The 26,132-nt window shown below is 47.1% G+C and overlaps 1 protein-coding gene across 2 annotated transcripts in view; it reads right to left on the bottom strand.

Annotated features, from left to right (window-relative positions):
- Window positions 1-26,132, bottom strand: part of LOC115129302 (fibroblast growth factor receptor-like 1) — a 50,905-nt gene that overhangs the window by 19,922 nt on the left and 4,851 nt on the right. For both annotated transcript variants that reach the window (XM_065018495.1, XM_029659500.2), the window contains 4 exons: window positions 25,953-26,036; window positions 24,379-25,576; window positions 24,129-24,225; window positions 1,198-1,470 (listed from right to left, as the gene is read on the bottom strand). In XM_065018495.1, coding sequence (XP_064874567.1) covers window positions 1,198-1,470; window positions 24,129-24,198 — 343 coding nt within the window. In that variant the 5' untranslated portion in view covers window positions 24,199-24,225; window positions 24,379-25,576; window positions 25,953-26,036. The remainder of the gene's footprint in view (window positions 1-1,197; window positions 1,471-24,128; window positions 24,226-24,378; window positions 25,577-25,952; window positions 26,037-26,132) is intronic.

Here is a 26,132-nt window from a genome sequence, read left to right as displayed (position 1 = left end):
GTGCAGGTCATCTAGTGGTGCAGGTCATCTAGTGGTGCAGATCATCTAGTGGTGCAGGTCATCTAGTGGTGCAGGTCATCTAGTGGTGCAGATCATCTAGTGGTGCAGATCATCCATCTAGTGTTACAGGTCATCCATCTAGTGTTACAGGTCATCCATCTAGTGGTGCAGGTCATCTAGTGTTACAGGTCATCCATCTAGTGTTACAGGTCATCCATCTAGTGGTGCAGGTCATCTAGTGTTACAGGTCATCCATCTAGTGGTGCAGATCATCTAGTGTTACAGGTCATCCATCTAGTGTTACAGGTCATCCATCTAGTGTTACAGGTCATCCATCTAGTGGTGCAGGTCATCTAGTGGTGCAGGTCATCTAGTGGTGCAGGTCATCTAGTGGTGCAGGTCATCTAGTGCTGCAGGTCATCTAGTGGTGCAGGTCATCTAGTGGTGCAGGTCATCTAGTGGTGCAGGTCATCTAGTGTTACAGGTCATCTAGTGTTACACCTCCCACAACCCTCTACACCCTCCCCCACCCCCTCCAATCACCTTCCAGAGTTCACTCTTTTACCACACAACCTCACACACTGACACACACGCCATATACTCCCTTATTGAATTCGTTTTTAAATGAATTTCTCATTGTGTCAGAGGGGGGTGAAACCCCCAACAGTGCATATAAAATAAGGAACACTGGATGAAGTTACCGGCACTAGAAACAAGTACCTGGGTGCAGTGTGACAGGAGAAGCACGTAAAGAAGCCTCTCTTTGTTCTCTTGATGTTTGATATGAAACCTGACAGAGGATCTGCTGGGGTTCTGTAATGTTCTCCTGAGGTTTGATATGAAACCTGACAGAGGATCTGCTGGGGTTCTGTAATGTTCTCCTGAGGTTTGATATGAAACCTGACAGAGGATCTGCTGGGGTTCTGTAATGTTCTCCTGAGGTTTGATATGAAACCTGACAGAGGATCTGCTGGGGTTCTGTAATGTTCTCCGGAGGTTTGATATGAAACCTGACAGAGGATATGCTGGGGTTCTGTAATGTTCTCCTGAGGTTTGATATGAAAGGAGTTAAAGGAGTTGAAGATAATTGGAACATAAAGCATGAAGTGTGTATGTAATATTTGTATTTACAGTGTGTGTATGCAGTACAAGGGTGTGCACTGACTATGGATCAAGTCAGTCCCTCCCTGGCCTTACCCATGACGATGAGGGTGTAGTTGAGAGTGATACTTCCGAAGCCGTTGGTGACGCGGCACATGTAAACCCCCGCGTCTCCCAGCTCCACCTCTTTGATCTTCAGGCTCTTTTTTAGCACCCGGTAGCGGCTCCAGCCCGGGTGGACGTTACGCCCATCCTTCACCCACAGCACCAGGGGAGGAGGGTCACCCTCTACGGGGCACGCAAGCCGCACCGTCCGCCCCAGCCTGGCCGTCTGACGCTCCTCCACCTGACGACTCACCCACGGTGGACCTGGAAGGAGCAGAGAGATGGGCAGAGTACAGTCATTGTTCAGTTCCACAAAATATTTTTTTCTCTACAGCTTTCCTTTCTAAATATAAACCCTGTGTCATATTGGATCCACTGGGCTTCTGCCTCTGCATTGCTTGCTCTTTGGGGTTTTAGGCTGAGTATCTGTAAAGCACTTTGACAACTGCTGATGTAAAAAATGGCTTTTTAAAATACATTTGATTGATTGGCTGATTGTGATTATACTCCACAACAACTTGATCAAACAAACTTAATCATTTACCTATCAGTTTACAGCTAATACTTCTTTGACTTATTCATCAGAGTTATTCGCCAGACCTGGGCATCTGGTAAGACATAGTAAAGTTCTGCTCATGGGTATTATACAGTAGCCTGCAGTGGACAGGATCCATGGTTGAATCATGCCCCATTTGCTATGAAGCTGGACAAGCTGCTCTATTCATACATTGGGGATTGTTTGAGTTGATTTTATTTTTAGAGGGACAGTGCACATTAATCAACGTTTCATAGCATAGTTTCCTTTCATATTTCACACAACTTTTCATTCCATTTCCATGTTATTGTATCAATGGGCCTTGTGTATTTGCTGGCTAAGTCATTTATATCAACTGAATATAATTCCACCATTCAAGAATAGCCAGTACTGTACACTTCATTTGCTGCTTAATTCAAAACACATAAAGATGTTTTACTGACTCCGTCTATCACATGAAACATTTGATTCTTTCTGTTGCCGCTGGCAACACTGGGTCAACTGACCTTGGGCCGGTGAACCAGACGAACCATGGAAAATAAAATGGAATTACAAAGGCAGACCAGAGACCTGCTTCCCCCTAACTAACACTGGCCTGCCGTGTCTGTCTGATTCTGAGGGGGCCCTGTGTCACCACTCCACACCACAATCTGTACGTGTCCAGGCCCACAAACACAGATAGGCCCTGTGTGAGAAGGCCTGTATAGAACTGGGTCAGGCTACCCCAAGGGAACATTCCAATCAGCAAAACAAACCAACTTGGGTCCACCCAAAGTCCACTCAAAAACATAACCCTTCTCAAGAAGAGCGAGGGGCAACTTCGGGGAAGTTAAGTCAACTATTTGACGGGGAATTTCTTGCCTTCTTTCGGTACGGTCCTTGCGTGCACAACGTTCTTTTCATCCTGTTCGTTCAGCGCTCTGAGACTCCCATGAGAGCTCCGGGGTCCATTTCCTCTGGCCCTCCTGCGCTGCCTCAGAACTGGAGCCCGGTTATGTGTGTGTTGGACGGCAGGGCTCATTCATGCCTGGTACCGTCACATCCTGTAGCTGTACCAGCAGCTGCTGTGAGAACTGCCAAGATTATGGAAATTGAAAAATGATTTCTCTCTCTCTCTCTGCACTACACATCTCTGTGTAGGAGTGAAGTGTTTTCACCTGGAGTCTACTGGTTGCCATCCAGGAAAGTGCCAGAAGAAAAAGCAGCAGAAAAAAGTAAAGATTGTTTTGGAGACGGAATTAAATTACAGCACATTCCAGAATGTTAGACCGAGACGGTTTCACGGCACCAAGTATGGAATCAAAATTCCCCTGTCTCCACGAATAGAACAAAAGGTTGACCATAAAGACCTATTTCAGCAGGTTTGAATGTTACCACAGCATTCTGTCATAAACAAATCATTACATTGACCACTAATTCACCTTACTGGGAAAATGGCAAGATATGACTTAGTATTGTTAGTTGAAATATTGAAACAGCCTGGCAATATCTGGGTAGCCTCATTGAAACAGCCTGGCTGCCAATAAATCAGGCAGCACCAGATGAGAGTGAGACCAAGAGGCTGAAGTAAAGAGCCTTCCTTCTCCCCGATCTGATCCAAGAGCTTGCTCACAATCACACACAACCGGGGAGAGGTGGAATAAAAGACAGAAGAGGAGGAGGAGAGTAGAGGGAGTCTGTCAGTCAGTCTGGTTGGACACACACACACACACACACACACACACACACACACACACACACACACACACACACACACACACACAGCTGCTGCTGCTGCTAAAACCACCTGTTGAGAAACCCTGCAGTAGGAGATGTAGTCTTGTTGAAATGCTCCAGCTGGACTGAGACAGAGAGGTACCTGACTGACCATTGGCTCTATAGAGGCAGCTCTTTCCTAGGCCCATGCTCCTCGACCCATGCTCCTCGACCCATGCTCCTCGACCCATGCTCCTCGGCCCATGCTCCTCGACCCATGCTCCTCGACCCATGTTCCTAGGCCCACGCTCCTCGGCCCACGCTCCTCGGCCAACGCTCCTCGGCCCACGCTCCTCGGCCCACGCTCCTCGCACCCCACGCACCTCCCACGCCGACCCACGCTCCTGCTCCTAGGCCCACGCTCCTAGACCCACGCACCTAGACCCACGCACCTAGACCCACGCTCCTCGACCCATGCTCCTCGACCCATGCTCCTAGGCCCACGCTCCTCGACCCATGCTCCTCGACCCACGCTCCTAGGCCCACGCTCCTAGGCCCACGCTCCTCGACCCATGCTCCTCGACGCATGCTCCTAGGCCCATGCTCCTAGGCCCATGCTCCTCGACCCACGCTCCTCGACCCACGCTCCTCGACCCACGCTCCTCGACCCACGCTCCTCGACACACGCTCCTCGACACACGCTCCTAGGCCCACGCTCCTAGACCCACGCACCTAGACCCACGCACCTAGACCCATGCTCCTCGACCCATGCTCCTAGACCCATGCTCCTAGACCCATGTACCTAGACCCATGCACCTAGACCCATGCTCCTCGACCCATGCTCCTAGGCCCATGCTCCTAGACCCATGCACCTAGACCCATGCACCTAGACCCATGCTCCTCGACCCATGCTCCTAGACCCATGCTCCTAGACCCATGCACCTAGACCCATGCTCCTCGACCCATGCACCTAGACCCATGCTCCTCGACCCATGCTCCTAGACCCATGCACCTAGACCCATGCACCTAGACCCATGCACCTAGACCCATGCACCTAGACCCATGCTCCTCGACCCATGCTCCTAGGCCCATGCTCCTAGGCCCATGCTCCTCGACCCATGCACCTAGACCCATGCTCCTCGACCCATGCTCCTCGACCCATGCACCTAGACCCATGCTCCTCGACCCATGCTCCTAGACCCATGCTCCTAGACCCATGCACCTAGACCCATGCTCCTCGACCCATGCACCTAGACCCATGCTCCTCGACCCATGCTCCTAGACCCATGCACCTCGACCCATGCACCTCGACCCATGCACCTCGACCCATGCACCTAGACCCATGCTCCTCGACCCATGCTCCTCGACCCATGCTCCTCGACCCATGCTCCTAGACCCATGCACCTAGACCCATGCACCTAGACCCATGCTCCTCGACCCATGCTCCTCGACCCATGCTCCTAGACCCATGCACCTAGACCCATGCTCCAGCTCTGGAAACAACATAAACAGCCTTCCTCCTCCCTATTGAAGCGTAATAAACACCCTGCCTGGTAGATCCCACCAAGCCCTACACCTGCCTTCTGTTCTCTGTCTAACAATGACAGGGAGGGCCAAGTGTGGTAGAAACGGGGAGTGACACACACACACACACACGTGCACAATCATACATACACAGACACACATACGCACACACACGCACACAGATGTATAGCAGCATTGATCTGAAATTAATGTCAGCCTTTTTTCCTAATTTGTCTTGTTAAGTTTGAATGTCTTCCCCATTCAGTGTTTTTTTAAATCCAAGTTGCTGTTGAGCTGAGAGTGATACTCCATCAGCAGACGGGACATCCTGACAGACAGACCTCCCAGTGCCACAACCTACAGCAAACAACATTCCTACTTCCACCATTGGGAATGAAGGCCGATGAATCCTATTGATCCAGACAGGTAACGACATCAACAACAACAAAGAGGAACGACATGACGTCCTCAGTGCAGTGGTGAAACTGTTACTGGTCTGGTTGTCAGAGGGATTTCAGTGCAGCAGAATCCAAAACAGCTGGAACCAGCCAAGACATTTAATCTGTGTAAGACAGAAGGAGGTCGCCTAACCTATGGATAACCAGGGATCACTTTAAATCTCCACTGTGCTTGTACTCTCGTGGCCCACTCTGTTTTAGACATTTTGATAGGGGTTTTTGATTTCAGGGAGGATTTATGGGAAAGGGAGGCCGCCCCCGAGCCGCAGCCCCAGAGGAGCTTTGAAGCTGGGGCGGCCTCACCAGAGTCAGGAGGAAGGAGCTGGGCTGGTGTCATACGGAGAGCTTCAAACGGACCTCGACAGTGCTCTGCCTGGATAAATTATTATGGTTAAGGAAGTAGCAGGGCTTTGAGATGAGTGGGAGAGATAGAGAGCGAGAGAGTGAGAGCTAGAGAGGAAGGAGAGACAGAGAGAGAGAGATTGGAAGGAAGATATTGGAGGAACCTGCTTGTTGCTGTGAGTAGAGTAGAATGGACACATACAGATCGCCACATGCTCATCGCGAAGGACTACTGAACATGTGTCCTTCAGACTAGAACAAGGGAGAGCACTGCAATAACTTCCATCAAAGGACAGCTCATCAAAAGATCATATTGAGAGAAGCTCTTCTGGGGTGGTGTCCAGACAGGCTGGTGGACGATACCATTACAGCTGGATTCATAAGAAGAGACATCGCAAGTATATGAGCAGCTTTCAACGGCAAGCGAGGAGAGAAGTCAAACACCACAGTGCTGATACAATGTTATCAGGCAGAAGATAGGCAGCCTTTAAACGAGTTCCTGCCAAGGTGCCATCCATCTTGAGTTTGATCTCTTCTCATTCAGAGAGCAACCCTGCTCATCTCTGTGCCCATATCCTGGCATGGGGGGGGGGGGGGCTAGGCAGAGAGGCCTAATGTAATGTTTGCCTTCACTGATAGGACGGTTAGACCAAACAGAGCCAGGTCTCGATCTAGTGTGTGGAAATCAGGTTCCAGATCACCGGTGAGAGATTACACCGTTGGCCTGATGCGTGACATGGTAATGTATAGGAAAATGAGTCAAAGACAACAATACGAGGGCTTGGTCAACAGAGTAAACAATCCCCCTGTCTACCTCTGGTTCACCCCGGTGTCTGTCACTCCCACTCCTCAATCAAACACCCAGTCAGTCAACTCCTCATTAGTAGTCATTCCTGCATGCAGGCCTGCTACCTTCATATCTAATAACTTTGGCCCATTACTTAGGCAAATTCTTGGTCAGGCTATTTATAATGGTAGGGTCCCATCTCTTCTTCCCATTCCTCACTCTGATCCCTTTCTCAGTTGAGTGACATCTACCTGAATACTCCCTACATCCTGAAAACCCTCATCCTTGTGTCTTCCCTTAAATCTTGTTTATGTCTATAAAAGGGGTCCCCTGTCCTCTCCTGTGCTATCCCAGGTCCAGCTGTTAGTCTATAGAGGAGCAGCTAGGTACTAATCCATCCTGTCATCCTAGGAGCTACACAACACTTAATCAATTACACTGAACAAAAATATAAACGCAACATGCAACAATTTCATTTGACTGATTTGACTGATTTTATGGTCCATATAAGGAAATCAAGTCCATTTAAATCAATTCATTAGGCCCTAATCTATGGATTTCACATGACCGTGAATACAGATATGCATCTATTGGTCACAGATACCTTAAAAATAAAGTAGGGGCGTGGATCAGAAAACCAGTCAGTATTTGCCTCATGCAGCGTAACACATCTCCTTCACATAGAGTTGATCAGGCTGTCGATTGTGGCCTGTGGAATGTTGTCCCACTCCTCTTCAATGGCTTTGCAAAGTTGCTGGATCTTGTCGGGAACTGGAACACGCTGTCGTACACGTCAATCCAGAGCATCCGAAACAGGCTCAATGGGTGACATGTCTTGTGAGTATGTAGGCCATGGAAGAACTGTGTACAGATCCTTGCGACATGGGGCTGTATCATGCTGAAACATGAGGTGATGGTGGCGGATGAATGGCAGGACAATGGGCCTCAGGATCTCGTCACGGTATCTCTGTGCATTCAAATTGTCATCGATAAAAATGCAATTGTGTTCTTGGTCCATAGCTTATACCTACCCATACCATAACCCCACCGCCACCATGGGGCACTCTGTTCACAACGTTGACATCAGCAAACCGCTCGCCCACATGACGCCATACACACAGTCTGCCATCTGTCCAGTACAGTTGAAACCAGGATTCATCCGTGAAGAGCACACTTCTCCAGCCTGCCAGTGGCTATCGAAGGTGAGCATTTGTCCACTGAAGTCGGTTACGACGCTGAACTGCAGTCAGGTCACGACCCTGGTGAGGACGACGAGCATGCAGATGAGACAGTTTTTGGCAGTTGGTGCAGAAATGATTTGGTTGTGCAAACCCACAGTTTCATCAGCTGTTCAGGTGGCTGGTCTCAGACGATCCCGCAGGTGAAAAAGCCAGATGTTGAGGTCCTGGGCTGATGTGGTTACACGTGGTCTGGGGTTGTGAGGCCAGTTGGACATATTGCCAAATTCTCTAAAACCACTTTGGAGGTGGATTATGGTAGAGAAATGAACATTCAATTATCTGGCAACAGCTCTGGTGGACATTCCTGCAGTCAGCATACCAATTTCACACTTGAAACATCTGTGGCATTGTGTTGTGTGACAAAACTGCACATTTTAGAGTGGCCTTTTATTACCCCAGGCACAAGGTGCACCTGTGTAATGATCATGCTGTTTAATAAGCTTCTTGATATACCACACATGTCAGTTGGATGGATTGTCTTGGCAAAAGGAGAAATGCTCACTAACAGGAATGTAAATAAATTTGAACACTCGCTCCCCTACCTTCATAGAAAAACACACAGAAACCTGGTCATTCCTTAAATTCAGACCATTTTACATTTCTGGAGGGTGACGTCGAGTGTCTGCCTCTTTTTAGCTCTGGCATGTTGGAGCAAATGCTATGCCCGCTCCACCTCCACCATGGCAGAAGCTGGCAGGGGCACAAGGCCTGATCTGTTCGCCCTGACATCAGGCCCATGTGCGGAGGTGGGTGGGTGATTGTGTAGTATGGGCATGGGGGCAATGATGTACCCACCTCTGACTCCCCTCTCCATACCACCGGTCCTAACACACTCACTGGAGCAGATATAAATGTCCTTCTCTCCTTTCAGCGTGAATGGAATTCATGTGAGTCAGAGGAGGGAGTGATGGGGACTGGGCGCTCTATCTACACACTCTGTCTAAAGCCTGGAGGCTCAGGTTCCATAGTTGTGTTGTTTCCTATCAGATCTGGGCACAATGTTATAAAGGTAAGAGGACCCAACCCACAGCCCTGGCCTGTAGTCAGCCAGTGGAGGTGGTATGGGACTACATGTATCTGTTCACACACAGGGTGGACCACCAGCATCTCAGACCACAGGGAAGGGCAACAATGCGCCAATTTTGCCCTCATAAACAGAGCCACAGCTCCACAGGGATTCTGGGTAATGTTGTAGAACGCCGGCCCCATCAGAAGTAATGAGCACCTGCTTATTAAACACAACCCTTTGTGTCAACAGTCCACACCGACAGACAGCTAGGGTCTCATGCCAGGCTCCTAATCCTGGTTTGGCTCTGGCTCGACAGTATTTAATGTTTACATGTTCAGCTGTGTCTCACAGACACAGCTTGCTACCGCTGAGGCTGCTGGTCTGTCTGTCACTGCGTGATGTGCATGCCAGAGCAGACTAGGTAGAGAGGGCAGGGCAGGGAGGGAGGGCAAGGCAGGGAGGGAGGAAGGGCAGGGTAGCTTGGATAACAATCACAGAGACAAGAGCGTGTTGCACAGGGCCAGGGAGGGAAGGTAGGAACGGAGGACAGGGCATGGAAGGCAGGGAGAGAGGTCAGGGCAGGGAGGACTAGGCAGGGAGAGAGAGGAGGGCAGGGAGAGAGGGAAGGGCAGGGAGGGCAAGGTAGGCAGGCAGGGAGGGAGGGCAGGGAATGGAGGGCAGGGAGGACTAGGCAGGGAGAGAGGGTGTAGGGCAGGGAGGGCAAGGTAGGGAGCGCAGGGAGGGCTGCATAACATTCACCCAGACAAGAACGTGTAGCATAGGGCCAGGGAGGGCCAGACCACTACTGCTTTACACAAACCTGCTGCTGCTGTAGGATCACAGTGTGGCCGGATGGGCGCTGCCCCTCTCTCTTTCATCAGGGGAGCCGGGTGGGCGCTCCCCCTCTCTCTTTCATCAGGGGAGCCGGGTGGGCGCTCCCTCTTGCTCTTTCATCAGGGGGGCCGGGTGGGCGCTCCCTCTCTCCCCCTCTATCATCTTGGGAGCCGGGTGGGCGCTCCCTCTCTCTTTCATCAGGAGGGCCAGATGGGCGCTCCCCCTCTCTCTTTCATCAGGAGGGCCGGGTGGGCGCTCCTTCTCTCTCTCTTTCATCAGGGGAGCCGGGTGGGCGCACCCTCTCTCTCTCATCAGGGGAGCCGGGTTGGGGCTCCCCCTCTCTCATCAGGGGGGCCGGGTGGGCGCTCCCCCTCTCTCTTTCATCAGGGGAGCCGGGTGGGCGCTCCCCCTCTCTCTTTCATCAGGAGGGCCGGGTGGGCGCTCCTTCTCTCTCTCTTTCAATCAGGGGAGCCGGGTGGGCGCACCCCCCCTCTCTTTCATCAGGGGGGCCGGGTGGGCGCTCCCTCTCTCTCTTTCATTAGGGGGCGGGTGGGCGCTCCCTCTCTCTCTCTTTCATCAGGGGGGCCGGGTGGGCGCTCCCCCTCTCTCTTTCATCAGGGGAGCCGGGTGGGCGCTCCCCCTCTCTCTTTCATCAGGAGGGCCGGGTGGGCGCTCCTTCTCTCTCTCTTTCATCAGGGGAGCCGGGTGGGCGCTCCCTCTCTCTCTTTCATTAGGGGGCCGGGTGGGCGCTCCTTCTCTCTCTTTCATCAGGGGAGCCGGGTGGGCGCTACCCCTCTCTCTTTCATCAGGGGGGCCGGGTGGGCGCTCCCTCTCTCTCTTTCATTAGGGGGCCGGGTGGGCGCTCCCTCTCTCTCTCTTTCATCAGGGGGCCGGGTGGGCGCTCTTTTTCATCAGGGGAGCCGGGTGGGCGCTCCCCTCTCTCTTTCATCAGGAGGGCCGGGTGGGCGCTCCTTCTCTCTCTCTTTCATCAGGGGAGCCGGGTGGGCGCTCCCTCTCTCTCTTTCATTAGGGGGCCGGGTGGGCGCTCCTTCTCTCTCTTTCATCAGGGGAGCCGGGTGGGCGCTACCCCTCTCTCTTTCATCAGGGGGGCCGGGTGGGCGCTTCCTCTCTCTCTTTCATTAGGGGGCCGGGTGGGCGCTCCCTCTCTCTCTCTTTCATCAGGGGGGCCGGGTGGGCGCTCCCCCTCTCTCTTTCATCAGGAGGGCCGGGTGGGCGCTCCTTCTCTCTCTCTTTCATCAGGGGAGCCGGGTGGGCGCACCCTCTCTCTCTCATCAGGGGAGCCGGGTTGGGGCTCCCCCTCTCTCATCAGGGGGGCCGGGTGGGCGCTCCCTCTCTTTCATCTGGGGAGCCGGGTGGGCGCACCCTCTCTCTCTCATCAGGGGGGCCGGGTGGGCGCTCCTTCTCTCTCTCTTTCATCAGGGGAGCCGGGTGGGCGCACCCTCCCTCTCTCATCAGGGGAGCCGGGTTGGGGCTCCCCCTCTCTCATCAGGGGGGCCGGGTGGGCGCTCCCTCTCTTTCATCAGGGGGGCCGGGTGGACACTCCCTCTCTCTCTCTTTCATCAGGGGAGCCTTTCATTAGCACTGTGCTGCTTAGTCCCATAACATTGTGTGACCTACGGCATTGAACCAGGGCCAGGCAGTAGTGGGATCTAGCTGCCATTGAATGGGTGAAGCAGCAGAGTAGGGATGAAAGCCATTAAGGAGGCCCTTCCGTTGAGCCACAGGTTCTAAATGCCTGGAATGTTGGTGTTCTGAGAAAACCACAGGATTCTACAGAGAAGCCGCCCTGAGTCAATGGGACAAACGCACAGAATGGGCATATTCACAGCGTCTGTTCTGTGACATTTTAAAAGCCTAGATTGTAAGGCTATGAGGAGTGGTGCTGGTTGGTAGGCTCCTGTAATCCTCCTGGTTAAATGCTGTGTAATCCCACCTTTACCATGGGACAAAGAGACTGCCACAAAGCAAGCTTCCATTAGGAGGAGGGGCCCCACATGAGAACAAATTGGTCGTGACGAACACTCGGCCTGGTCTTGTACCAGTGCGCTGCTCCGACAAGCTAAATCCACGGGAATGGAGTGAACAATGGAGGGAGGGATGACAGTGGCTTTCCAATCTCTCATTCACTCCAAGGTACCCTCTCCCACCTGTGCAAACAGTGCAGCTTCGGGCTCAGGCAGGTAAAGAGCACACCCAGGGCACACTCAGGTTGACACCTCACTGACCTCCAGCAGAGTGGGGGCCTTCATCTAAACCAGGGAATGTTTGAACACCAGCCGCTCTCCTTCCTTCGTGTTTTAATGTCTCTTCTATAAATACCAACACTTCTCAAATAGCCATGCTTGAGCAATATGCTTCAAACCAAATGCAACTCATTAACTGGCTTGTTTACGTTAAGTTCCTTTCCCCTCACGCGAAACACCACACGCTTAACGGAGATCACAACAACAAAGACAACTGGGACCTACTTCAAAACAATTCTCCTGTGGAATTGAAAAAAGATGGAGTGAGATATACAATATGGGGTTTGGCAAGCTGAATTCTTATGGACTGGTAAGAGCCGGACGTTAACACATTGGTGCGTGCTTCACTCACTGTGAGATCTGCCACAATGAACATCATGTTCCAATCTAATAAGAAGGCTTCTCCCTAATGAAAATGTGTTGGTTAACGAGCACTAGCTGTACGGAGCTGTACGGAGCACTAGCTGTACGGAGCACTAGCTGTACGGAGCACTAGCTGTACGAGCACTAGCTGTATGGAGCCAGAGAACACAGTCAGGAGCATAAGCCAAGCTGTCCGTTTCCAGGCCAAAAATTAAGAGTAAAATGTAAAAACAACCACAATATGAGAAAGGTGGGCTTGTGTTAACACACACATGATCCCATTCAGAGTTAAGTGTATAATACCTGACATATTGGCCTTTAGCAGGGTCATCTTGGTGGACAACAGGCTTCAATAGGTCCACAGTAATGGTCTGAGTTTCCTTCATCTACACAATTGACAAAAAACTCTGTTGTCTTCTAAGCTTGACCCATGAGTCATAATCTAAAAACATCAGTAACATTAGCACTACATTATATCCTGGCTGACATCAGTCATTCTCCTGGCACACCAAGCCCTCCTGGTATCCCTCCGCATTACCTGTGTCTTCAGGCTGTCTATAGGATGAGACTGGACCTCCGCTCTGTTAGGGACAGAGCAGCAGAACAGAGTAGCAAGACAGGGCAGCAGGACAGCAGTCAGAGGAGAGCCAGCTCTGGCTACAGCTCTTGTTTGCATCTTCAGACACTGTCAGGTCCTCGATGCGAAGCCCAGGCGGCACCTGATACTGTTTAACTGTGTGCACACCTTCAAACAGGACCCTGCACATAATCAGACAGCCAGCTGGAAGAGGTACTAGCAAACAGCACTCAGACGGATCAGGCAAGAGATGAACATGGAAGATATTCTGAAGATAGGGGAAATACCATAAGAGAATGGACAGAACAGTGTGGACTCAAGACAGATAGTATTACAATAATCAGTTTTAAAAGACAAGTTTGCAGCCGCCTGCAATCCTTCTAACGTACCTCAAACATACTGGGATATGAGGCCTTAAGTGTTTATTTCTAAACAAGTTGTAACCAGGAAACTTAAAGAAACTTAAGTCCAGGGTTCAATCCATCCTCCACCCTCCTGACAAGTGGATTTGTGCCAGACTACACTGCTGGCCATCAGAGGCTGAAGAGGCCAGTCCAATCCCCAGTCCCCATGGTGCCAGTCAGTCCCCATGGCCTCATTCAGTCCCCAGTCAGTCCCCGTGGCTCCAGTCAGTCCCCTTGCTCCAGTCAGTCCCCTTGCTCCAGTCAGTCCTGTGGCTCCAGTCAGTACCTGTGGCTCCAGTCAGTCTCCGTGGCTCCAGTCAGTCCCCTTGGCTCCAGTCAGTCCCCTTGGCTCCAGTCAGTCTCCGTGGCTCCAGTCAGTCCCCGTGGCTCCAGTCAGTCCCCTTGGCTCCAGTCAGTCCCCTTGGCTCCAGTCAGTCCCCGTGGCTCCAGTCAGTCCCCTTGGCTCCAGTCAGTCCCCGTGGCTCCAGTCAGTCCCCGTGGCTCCAGTCAGTCCCTGTGGCTCCAGTCAGTCCCCGTGGCTTCAGTCAGTCCCCGTGGCTCCAGTCAGTCCCCATAGCTCAGCAGAGCCTGTATAATCAGCAGCCTGGCTGTGTGCCTATCAGCTGAACCCGATCTCCTATTTATTCATTACATTGTTACAAGGTTGTTTAGGGGCCTTGATTGGCCAGAAGGCCTTGTTGTGCTGTGAGGTCTCTGGGAGGAGAGGCCATGGCACAAACACTCCCTCACTGACACTGTGCAGTATGCAGCATGTTACTATGTCTCATTTAACACCAACTACACTCCTCAAAATCATTTTCAGATTGAGATGCTAAAGCGCAAGGTGGGTTCTTTGATGTATGTCCAAGACAACAAAAAGGAAAAAGAACAAACATGACTGTCACTGTGTCGGAGAAAGAAACCGTTTCTTCAGAGTTCTGTACCGCTGAGTGGAAGTACTAATTAAACAACTTCCTATTTATTAGCTTTGGGTACGGTCTGGTTGACTTGGAGCTTTAAATCAGCTCAGAGACAGCAATCTCCAAGCCCATCTGAACATGTCGGTCCGGCAGATGGCTGGCTGGTCCTGGAGCTCTGATAGCCGGCACAGAACCATGGACGCTGGGTGAGAGTGGCTGAGCATCGGGGCACTGAGCTGGGTTGGGCTGGCAGTGGCTGATAGACTAGCTAGAGCCTTAGTGTCTGGAGGTCAATGTGGGCTACTTCTTTCCAATCCAGACACCACAAAGAGCCAGTGAGAAACAGGAACTCTCTCGACGCACCAGGGAGAGGAGGAACAAGAACATTCCACAACCTGGCTGTGTTCACACTTTATCTTCGCTGGCTGGTGTGTGGAGCGGATCTATGCTAGCCCACCCAGTGATGTGCCTGCTCCTGCAGCATCATTCTTCATTCATTGAGGGCCAGCCAGCATGGACTTGGTATTTCTCAGCGGTCAATGGCATACATGTTGCCTGGACTTCCTTTCGTGAGCCCTGCTCAGTCTCGGGAGTCATAACTATGATTAGTGGAGGATTCATACTGTGAACAAGGGGAAACTGAATTTTGGATTAAACCCACATGGTTAAACTGTGAACACTGTATGATAACAGTTATGTCAAGCACACTCATACACAAAAGTAGAAGCCCTTCAAAAACACTAAACTCTCTCGTGGGAAAATAAATACTTGAATGCATGACACTGACACTGTAGAAAATTTCAATGAAATGAGGATTGTGAACTCTTGATCTGACCCACCAGAATAACAAGAGGTATTTGTATATCAGGCCAGCAAGGGACAATACATAACGGAGACAAAACCCAATAGGCTGCATCCCTCACCTGGATCAAAACCAGTACTTTACAATGAACCTGTTCCCGTTCCAAACCTCCCGCATAGCACCTCTCTCTACACTGCCAGAGAGACACGTTTCCCAACGTCCTGGGCTCTGACATGACATTCCTAGGATGACTCAGACAAGGCAGAAAGGAAAGGAGCAATCCAACGACAACAGAGTGTTTTCCCTTTTACCACCCACCCACCCATTCCAGCGCACACACACACACACACACACACGCACGCACAAGGCAGAAAGGAAAGGAGCAATCCAACGACAACAAAGTGTTTTCCCTTTTACCACCCACCCACCCATTCCAGCACACACACACGCACGCACACACACAGTGTGAGAGGAGTGCAGTGAACAGACACAACGCTCAACAGAGATAACAATGGACTGACTAATCCACAGAATAAGGTCAAGATCTGATTTGCCCAGCAGTCTTGTGGTGGCCTCTCTCTGAATGTCATCAGGTAGCTTTAGTCAGAGCTCAGCAGTCTCTCTCTGAATGTCATCAGGTAGCTTTAGTCAGAGCTCAGCAGTCTCTCTCTGAATGTCATCAGGTAGCTTTAGTCAGAGCCCAGCAGTCTCTCTCTGAATGTCATCAGGTAGCTTTAGTCAGAGCCCACCTGGATGATGATATCACACTTAAACCCTGAGACACAATAGTGAGAATTCTACAGTAAGGAAGGCATGTCAACTTCAGAAACATATCACAGGTGTCATACTGAACTGAATAAAAAGGTTTAAAAACAGTAAAATCCTTACACCTCTACGCAGACGACACCATTCTATATACTTTCGGCCCGTCATTGGACACTGTGCTATCTAACCTCCAAACGAGCTTCAATGCCATACAACACTCCTTCCGTGGCCTCCAACTGCTCTTAAATGCTAGTAAAACCAAATGCATGCTTTTCAACCGATCGCTGCCTGCACCCGCATGCCCGACTAGCATCACCACCCTGGATGGCTCCGACCTTGAATATGTGGACACCTATAAGTACCTAGGTGTCTGGCTAGACTGCAAACTCTCCTTTCAGACTCATATCAAACATCTCCAATCGAAAATCAAATCAAGAGTCGGCTTTCTATTCCGCAACAAAGCCTCCTTCACTCACGCTGCCAAGCTTACCCTAGTAAAACTGACTATCCTACCGATCCTCGACTTCGGCGATGTCATCTACAAAATGGCTTCCAACACTCTACTCAGCAAACTGGATGCAGTTTATCACAGTGCCATCCGTTTTGTCACTAAAGCACCTTATACTACCCACCACTGCAACTTGTATGCTCTAGTCGGCTGGCCCTCGCTACATATTCGTCGCCAGACCCACTGGCTCCAGGTCATCTACAAGGCCATGCTAGGTAAAGCTCCGCATTATCTCAGTTCACTGGTCACGATGGCAACACCCATCCGTAGCACGCGCTCCAGCAGGTGTATCTCACTGATCATCCCTAAAGCCAACACCTCATTTGGCCGCCTTTCGTTCCAGTACTCTGCTGCCTGTGACTGGAACGAATTGCAAAAATCGCTGAAGTTGGAGACTTTTATCTCCCTCACCAACTTCAAACATCAGCTATCTGAGCAGCTAACCGATCGCTGCAGCTGTACATAGTCTACTGGTAAATAGCCCACCCATTTTCACCTACCTCATCCCCACAGTTTTTATTTATTTACTTTTCTGCTCTTTTGCACACCAATATTTCTACCTGCACATGACCATCTGATCATTTATCACTCCAGTGTTAATCTGCAATATTGTAATTATTTGCCTACCTCATGCCTTTTGCACACATTGTATATAGACTCCTTTTTTTTCTACTGTGTTATTGACTTGTTAATTGTTTACTCCATGTGTAACTCTGTGTTGTCTGTTCACACTGCTATGCTTTATCTTGGCCAGGTCGCAGTTGCAAATGAGAACTTGTTCTCAACTAGCCTACCTGGTTAAATAAAGGTGAAATAAAAAAATAAATAAAAAATACCTAATATTGACACTCAAATCAACATTTAGTCAATTAATTTCAACATGAATATCCAAAGGGAATTCAAATAGGCCATACCCATCCAATGAGGTATAATGAAATACAAAATGTAATGTTGCTTCAAATTAAACAAACAATAATCATTCACTTTGGACTGTGCTGGTTGTTTACTGAATTTAGATTGGATTTCCTGACATACTGGTGACATGTCAGTGCCAGTGATCCTGAGTCAGCAGGGTAGACTAGAGGATCACAGAGGCCAGACCAACAGCGCAATTCTGGGGATATCGTGGACGACAGGAAAAGGAGGGCTGAGCCCGCCCCCATTCTCATCGACGGAGCTGTAGTGGAGCAGGTTGAGAGTTTCAAGTTCCTTGGTGTCCCCATCACCAACAAACTATCATGGTCCATACACGCCGTGAAGAGGGCACGGAAACACCTATTTTCCTTCAGGAGACTGAAAAGATTTGGCATGGGTCCTCAGATCCTCAAAAGGTTATATAGCTGCAACATCAAGAGCATCCTGACTGGTTGCATCACTGTCTGGTATGGCAAAATCTCGGCCCCGACCGCAAGGAGCTACAGAGGGTAGTGTGTACGGCCCAGTACATCACTGGGGCCAAGCTTCCTGCCATCCAGGACCTCTATAGCCCTAAAAATTGCCAAAGACTCCAGCCACCCAAGTCATAGACTGTTCTCTCAGCTACCGCATGGGAAGCAGTACCGGAGCACCAAAAAGCTTCTAAGCAGCTTCTAGCCTCCAATCAAATGGCTACCCGGAATATTTGCATCGACCCCCCCCCCCCCTTTTTTAAGCCTCTGCTACTCGCTATTTATTATATATTATCTATGCATAGTCACTTTACCCCTATCTACATGTACATATTACCTCAATTACCTTGACTAACCAGTACCCCAGCACATTGACTCAGTACCGGTACCCCCTGTATATAGCCTCGTTAATTGTTGATCTTTTATTTTATTTTTTACTTTAGTTTATTTAGTAAATATTTTTTCTTCACTCTTATTATTTTTTAAATTACATTGTTAGTTTAGGGATTGTAAGTAAGCATTTCACAGTATTCGGTGCATGTGACAAATAAAATTTGATTTGAAATGTCAGTGCCAGTGGCCTTGAGTCTACTAGAGTCAGCAGGGTAGACTAGAGGATCACAGAGGCCAGACCATCAGCTCCTCTCTGCTCCGTATAAAGCAACACTTGTTCCCCTGGTTTACCCACACAGCCCAGCAGATGTCATCAGCCCTGCTTTGATATACGTTAACGGCTTTCAACTTGGCAGGAGATACAAACTTAGGTACCTCTACATTTCCACAGCAACTCCAAGAAAAGGTATGCTTGCTCTCTGACAGCCTCCTTCCTCCACTGATGAAAACTGGGTTGCTTCAAAAGCCACATTTATGTGCAGCCCCGTGGTCTGTAAACACAGCGCAGGCCACTCTCTCTGGGTGAGCAGTTATTCATTAAACAGATTTACCACTGAGACGATTTTTTCTGGACCTTACAGTAAATTTCAATGTGCAATTGGAAGTAGAGTAAACATAATTATTAATTTAAACTATTTGCTGAGAATAATTACAGTTGAAGTCAGAAGTTTACATATACTTTAGCCAAATACATTTAAACTTGGTTTTTCACAATTCCCGACATTTAATCCTAGTAAACATTCCTGGTCTTAGGTCAGTTAGGATCACCACTTTATTTAAGGAATGTGAAATGTCAGAATAATAGTAGAGAGAATGATTTCAGCTTTTATTTATTTCATCACATTCCCAGTGGGTCAGAAGTTTACATACACTAAATAAGTATTTGGTACCATTGCCTTTAAATTGTTTAACTTGGGTCAAACATTTCTGGTAGCCTTCCACAAGCTTCCCACAATAAGTTGGACGAATTTTGGCCCATTCCTCCTGACAGAGCTGGTGTAACCGAGTCAGGTTTGTAGGTCTCCTTGCTCGCACACGCTTTTTCAGTCCTACCCACAAATTTTCTATAGGATTGAGGACAGGGCTTTCTGACGGCCATTCCAATACCTTGACTTTGTTGTCCTTAAGCCATTTTGCCACAACTTTGGAAGTATGCTTGGGGTCATTGTCCATTTGGAAGACCCATTTGCGACCAAGCTTTACCTTCCTGACCGATGTCTTGAGAGGTTGCTTCAACATATCCACATAATGTTCCTGCCTCATGATTCCATCTATTTTGTGAAGTGCACCAGTCCCTCCTGCAGCAAAGCACCCCCACAACATGATGCTGCCACCCCCGTGCTTCACGGTTGGGATGGTGTTCAACAGCTTGCAAGCCTCCCCCTTTTTCCTCCAAACATAACGATGGCCATCATGGCCAAACAGTTATATTTTTGTTCCATCAGACCAGAGGACATTTCTCCAAAAAGTACAATTTTTGTCCCCATGTGCAGTTGCAAACCGTAGTTGGGCTTTTTTATGGCGGTTTTGGAGCAGTGGCTTCTTCCTTGCTGAGCAGCCTTTCAGGTTATGTCGATATAGGACTCATTTTACTGTGGATATAGATACTTTTGTACCTGTTTCTTTCAGCATCTTCACAAGGTAATTTGCTGTTGTTCTGGGATTGATTCGCACTAACAGTTTTCGTCCTCCTCTTCTGAGGAGGAGTAGGAAGGATCGGACCAATACGCAGCGTGGTAAGTGTCCATAATATAATTTTAATGAAATAACTGAACACAGAAAACAAAAGAATAAGATAATAAATGGAAACCGCCACAGTCCGGTATGGAGCAATCACTGACAAGGAAAATAATCACCCACAACCAACATGGGGAAAACAGGCTATCTAAGTATGATCCTCAATCAGAGACAACGATCGACAGCTGCCTCTAATTGAGAACCATACCAGGCCAAACACAGAAATACAACATAGAAAAAAGAACATAGACTACCCACCCCAACTCACACCCTGACCAAACTAACACAAAGACATAATAAAGGAACTAAGGTTGAACGTGACACACTTTTCGCACCAAAGTATAGTCATCTCTAAGAGACGGGGCGGCAGGGTAGCCTAGTGGTTAGGGCGTTGGACTAGTAACCGGTAGGTTGCAAGTTCAAATCCCTAAGCTGACAAGGTACACATCTGTCGTTCTGCCCCTGAACAGGCAGTTAACCACTGTTCCTAGGCCGTCATTGAAAATAAGAATTTGTTCTTAACTGACTTGCCTAGTTAAATAAAGGTCAAATAAAAATAAAATAAAAACGTGCCTCCTTCCTGAGCGGTATTGACGGCTGCATGGTCCTATTGTGTTTATTCTTGCGTACTATTGTTTGTACAGATGAACGTGGGACCTTCAGGCGTTTGGAAATTGCTCCCCAAGGATGAACAAGACTTGTGGAGGTCTACAATTTTTTTTCTGAGGACTTGGCTGATTTCTTGTGGTTTTTCCCATGATGTCAAGCAAAGAGGCACGGAGTTTGAAGATAGGCCTTGAAATACACCCACAGGTACACCTCCAATTGACTCAAATGATGTCAATTAGCCTATCAGAAGCTTCTAAAGCCATGACATCATTTTCTGGAATTTTCCAAGCTGTTTAAAGTTACAGTCAACTTAGTGTATGTAAACTTCTGACCCACTGGAATTGTGATACAGTGAATTATAAGTGCAATAATCTGTCTGTAAACAATTGTTGGAAAAATGACTTGTGTCATGCACGAAGTAGATGTCCTAACTGACTTGCCAAAACTATAGTTTGTTAACAAGAAATTTGTGCATTAAACAAGTTTTAATGACTCCAACCAAAGTGTATGTACACTTCTGACTTCAACTGTAGGTTAAACAAATGAATAATAATAATTAAAAAATAATTTAAAAAAGAATGTATATACTGAACAACAATATAAATGCAACATGCAACAATTTCAAAGACTTTACTGAGTTACAATTCATATGAGGAAATCAGTCAATTGAAATAAATTCATTAGGCCCTAATCTATGGATTTCAGTTGACTGGGAATACAGATATGCATCAGTTGGTCAAAGATATCTTACAGAAAATGGGCCTAACAATGGGCCTCAGGATCTCTTCACGGTATTTCTGTGCATTTAAATGGCCATCGATAAAATGCAATTGTGTTTGCTGTCCGTAGTATGCCTGCCCATACCATGATCCCACCTCCACCATGGGGCATACAATGTCGACATCAGCAAACCACTCACCCACACAAAGCCATACACTTGGTCTGTGGTTGTGAGGCCGGTTGTACGTACTGACAAATTCTCCAAAAAGACATTGGAGGAATGAACATTCAATTATCTGGCAACAGATCTGGTGGACATTCCTGTGGACAGCATGCCAATTGCACGGTCCCTCAAAACTGAAACATCTGTGGCATTGTGTTGTGTGACATAACTGCACATTTTAGTGTGGCCTTTTATGGTCCCCAGCACAAGGTGCAATGATCATGTTGTTTAATCAGCTTCTTGATATGCCACACCTGTAAGGTGGCTAGATTATCTTGGCAAAGGAGAAATACTCACTAACAGTTAATGAAACAACATTTGAGAGAAATAAACATTTTGTGAGTATGGAACATTTCTGGGATATTTTATGTTAGCTCATGAAACATGGGACCAATACTTTATATGTTGCGTTATATATATATATATATATATATATATATATATATATATATATATATATATGCTGTGCTAACATAATTTCAAAAGGGTTTTCTAATGATCTATAGCCTTTTAAAATTATTAACTTGGATTAGCTAAAACAACGTGCCATTGATACACAGAAGTGATGGTTGCTGATAATTGGCCTCCGTACGCCTATGTAGATATTACATAAAAAATCTGCCGTTTCCAGCTACAATAGTCATTTACAACATTAACAATGTCTACACTGTATTTCTGATCAATTTGATGTTATTTTATTAATGGACAATTTTTGTACAAATTTATTTCAAAAACAAGGGCATTTCTAAGTGACTTTTGAACAGTAGTGTACATCTGCTGCAGAGGATAAGTTGATTAGAGTTAACTGCACCTCAGATTGCAGCCCAAATAAATGCTTCACAGAGTTCAAGTAACAGACACATCTCAACATCAACTGTTCAGAGGAGACTGCGTGAATCAGGCCTTCATGGTCGAATTGCTGCAAGAAAAAGCACTACTAAAGGACACCAATAAGAATAATAGACTTGCTTGGGCCAAGAAACAATAGCAATGGACATTAGACCGGTGGAAATCTGTCCTTTGGTGATTTATGTGATTTATTTAGAATTCAAGGCACACTTAACCAGCATGGCTTCCACAACATTCTGCATCGACACGCCATCCCATCTGGTTTGCGCTTAGTGGGACTATCATTTGTTTGTCAACAGGACAATGACCCAAAACACACCTGCAGGCTGTGTAAGAGCTATTTGACCAAGGAGAGCGATGGAGTGCTGCCTCAGATGACCTGGCCTCCACATTCACCCAACTTCAACCCAGTTGAGATGGTTTGGGATGAGTTGGACTGCAGAGTGAAGGAAAAGTAGCCAACAAGTGCTCAGCATATGTGGGAACTCCTTCAAGACTGTTGGAAAATCATTCCTCATGAAGCTGGTTGAGAGAATGCCAAGAGTGTGCAAAGCCGTCATGAAGGCAAAGGGTGACTACTTTGAAGAATCTAAAATATATTTTGATTTGTTTAACACTTTTTTGGTCACTACATGATTCCATACGTGTTATTTCATAGTTCTGATGTCTTCACTACAATGTAGAAAAGCCTTGAATGAGTAGGTGTGTCCAAACTTTTGACTGGTACTGTATATATAAACATATATAAACAATAATCAACTAGTGTCTCTGCTTGGAAACACAGTATGATCTATGGTGCTAATTCTGCGGAGGCTCCTCAGAGGAGGAAGGGGAGGACCATCCTCCTCAGTGAATTTCATAAAAATTGTAAAACATTAAAAAAGTTGTACTTTTTAGAAAGAACTTTACTAAATATATTCACATCACCAAATCATTTCTTAAAACACAGTTCTGCAATTAATGTATACAGTGGCCTCAACAGCATAATCTAGCTGGAGGACAGCTAGTTTCCATCCCCCGCTTGGTACATTGACTTCAATACATCCAATCAAAGGATCTGAGAATGAATCTAGTACTGAAAGCATAAGCTACAGCTAGCTAGCATTGCCGTGCATAAAATGTGGTGAGTGGTTGACTCAAAGAGAGAGAAAAATATTTGAACAGTTTTTACCAAATATTTTCTTCAAAAATGAAGAAACAAGAGAGATTTATTTTTTTAAACGTTCAGTTTAATTTAGCTAGCTAGTTTAGCCTACTTGAAAGAACCGGCTCAAACAGAGGGATGCTATGTTAGCTATATGGTTATGACTATCCAGCACAAGACTGGAACTCTTCTAAGTCAAGGTAAATGTTTGGTTTTATTAATTTATTTCCACTGGGGCCCACCGGTGTAACGGCAATACTGCCGAATCCGTTTCTTAAACGGAAGCAAACTGTTGGACTAATGACTACACCCTAGATCAGCTCGATGCAGGTAAGAGTGTGCAAGGTGGTCTGTCACCTCAACATTTTCTCTCAAACTGTGTGCAGCTACATTGTAAACTTTCATTCATAGGCTAGGTTGCAACAACCTCGTGATGGGTATAGGGAAAATTTGAGTATCACGTATTAACCTAAACCTATCGATGTTACATTGAACTGGGTGAATGGAATAAGAATGACAGTCATCCAATATGCTGTAATAGAAATTAGGCCATGCTCATTAAAAAAAGGGAAAAAAATAATCCTCCGTCATTTTAAACAGCACTGTTCGCCACTGGGTGCCGTATATAAAGTGTAAAAGATGATATATTATGTCAAAAATGTGCAGTATCACATCCACATATTATTCAGCTTTTCAAATGGATATATATTTTCATATGTATTTGTACATCAATGAGGACAGACGAAAGCTGATAATTCTTTCCATATTTCGTTTAGGTTATTTGTGACATTGAATACACTGCACAAAGGTAACAAGAAGTTGATCCCTTACCTCTAGCCTCACTTGATGACAGAATAAATATCACTGTACACACAGCCAGGCATCCATCCTTAGAGAACATTTTCAGCAACTGCGGTTTAATTAGGTTCTGAAAGAAAATGGGCAAAATATAGAATTCAATGACAAACGTACGTAAGAACCCTGATTGGGTTAACCCAATTACGTTGAAATGTCATCTCCACATTGACATAATTGAATGTACAGACAATTTCAGTTAAGAGAGCACAGTGGGCACACTCACATGTTGGGTCTCCTCTGCCAGCCAGATGCTTTCCACTGAACTGATGTAAACAATTCGTTACTGTCAAGTCAGAAGTAATAATCCAATATATTGTACAATCAGTTACATCGGTATGGTTATCCTCCACGTTTGAAATATTTAATTAATATATATCAATGACTACCTGCCCAAGTAGTACCTGATAAAAAAGGGTACAAAACACCTCTCAAAAAGCAAAAGTTCCGTTTTGAGGCGCACTGCTCTCTTCATTCCTGGTGTGCCCTTCTGAATCCCTTTCGCCATGAGGAACATACACAAGTTTCTCCAGGAACAGTTGTGGCATACCATTGGCCAATCCTGGGCCGGCTCGAGCGCTGCTCCTCACCGGCGCCCCCATCGGGTTGGTGCATTTAATTACTTTGCACAATGTGGCATCTTCCCTCGAAACCGTGAAGATTGTAAAACATTCACTTCCATTTTCAAATCAACCGTCCAATTACACATCCAGCAAAGTATTATCGGCACTCAAAAGGCCCGGGTTGCCAAACATTCTCCCAAAGTATGACCTTTAAACACTTACACTAGTTTGCAGAGCCACCAACGAATTTATTGTACCATGGATTCATTTGGGGTAACCACAATTTGAGTCAAGTCTGTTGTGCCATTGTCTTTATTAAAAAGTTAAACAATCAGTTAATGGATTTATGACATGCCTCATAAGGATAATTTTATTTTACACCATTTGAAAATCAATTTCATGCAGTTAGGCCCACAATTGAGGTAATACAAAAATTTCATTGTGGTACATTTGTTCAGAAACACTGACATGTCAGGATTATGCAATGCTCCACTCCCCAGGATAGAACAGTTGGGGTCATATGAACTAGTGCAGGTCAGCTTTTGTTCACCTGCAATTACTAATAAACCCTCTGACTGGGGATTTATATTCAACTGCACCAGACCAAAATACCAAATAATCTCAGCCTGTCTGATTTGCTCAAGAATTAGGCATGATTGTGTTTGATAAATCATTCAACCCAGTCATAAAATATTTCATCACCCTAAATATGCCAACCCCAAAGATATAACCACAGGGATGCCCGTTGATCCACACGTCACTGAACCCTGCCAGTGGTGGTCAAGCCAAGTGGTCTGGCGTTGTCAATCACCTGCAGGATGCAGCAGTCTATACCCCATTCAAATCCAGACAGGAACAAACCTGTGGAGGTACACACAAATAAGACACATAGAATACATACAACATTACAAATGTCTCGGGTCTTCTAGTCAAATTATTGTAGATTTAGACAACGTCAAACTGTGCCAAAGTCATGTGTTATTCTCAAGGAAAAGAGATCACCAAAGGAGACGTAGCCTGTGTCACAATTATGAGTACAAGCTTGGGTCCAAAACTAAATCACTCCAAATATTCTAGGTACATTATCTTTAATCAAGCTGTCAATCCTGTCCAAGCAAATCAATGCTATTTTATTTTACCTTTAACTAGGCAAGTCAGTAAACAAATTCTTATTTTGAATGACGTCCTAGGAACATGGGGTTAACTGCCTTGTTCAGGGGCAGAACGACAGATTTACCTTGTCAGCTCAGGGATTCGATCTGGCAACCTTACGGTTACAAGTCCAACGCTTTAACCACTAGGCTACCTGCCACCCCTTTGTCTGTCGAAGATGAAGGAAAATATTAACAATATGTACAAAGAATGTAGACGTGAGGTATTCAGGAAAGAAGTGTGCTCAGGGTTCCGAAGGTTCTTC

The sequence above is a fragment of the Oncorhynchus nerka genome, linkage group LG5 (assembly GCF_034236695.1).
Source record: "Oncorhynchus nerka isolate Pitt River linkage group LG5, Oner_Uvic_2.0, whole genome shotgun sequence".
Lineage (NCBI taxonomy): Eukaryota > Metazoa > Chordata > Actinopteri > Salmoniformes > Salmonidae > Oncorhynchus > Oncorhynchus nerka.
Note: the sequence above shows the minus strand (reverse complement) of the source record. Positions and strands in the feature narration are given on the sequence as shown.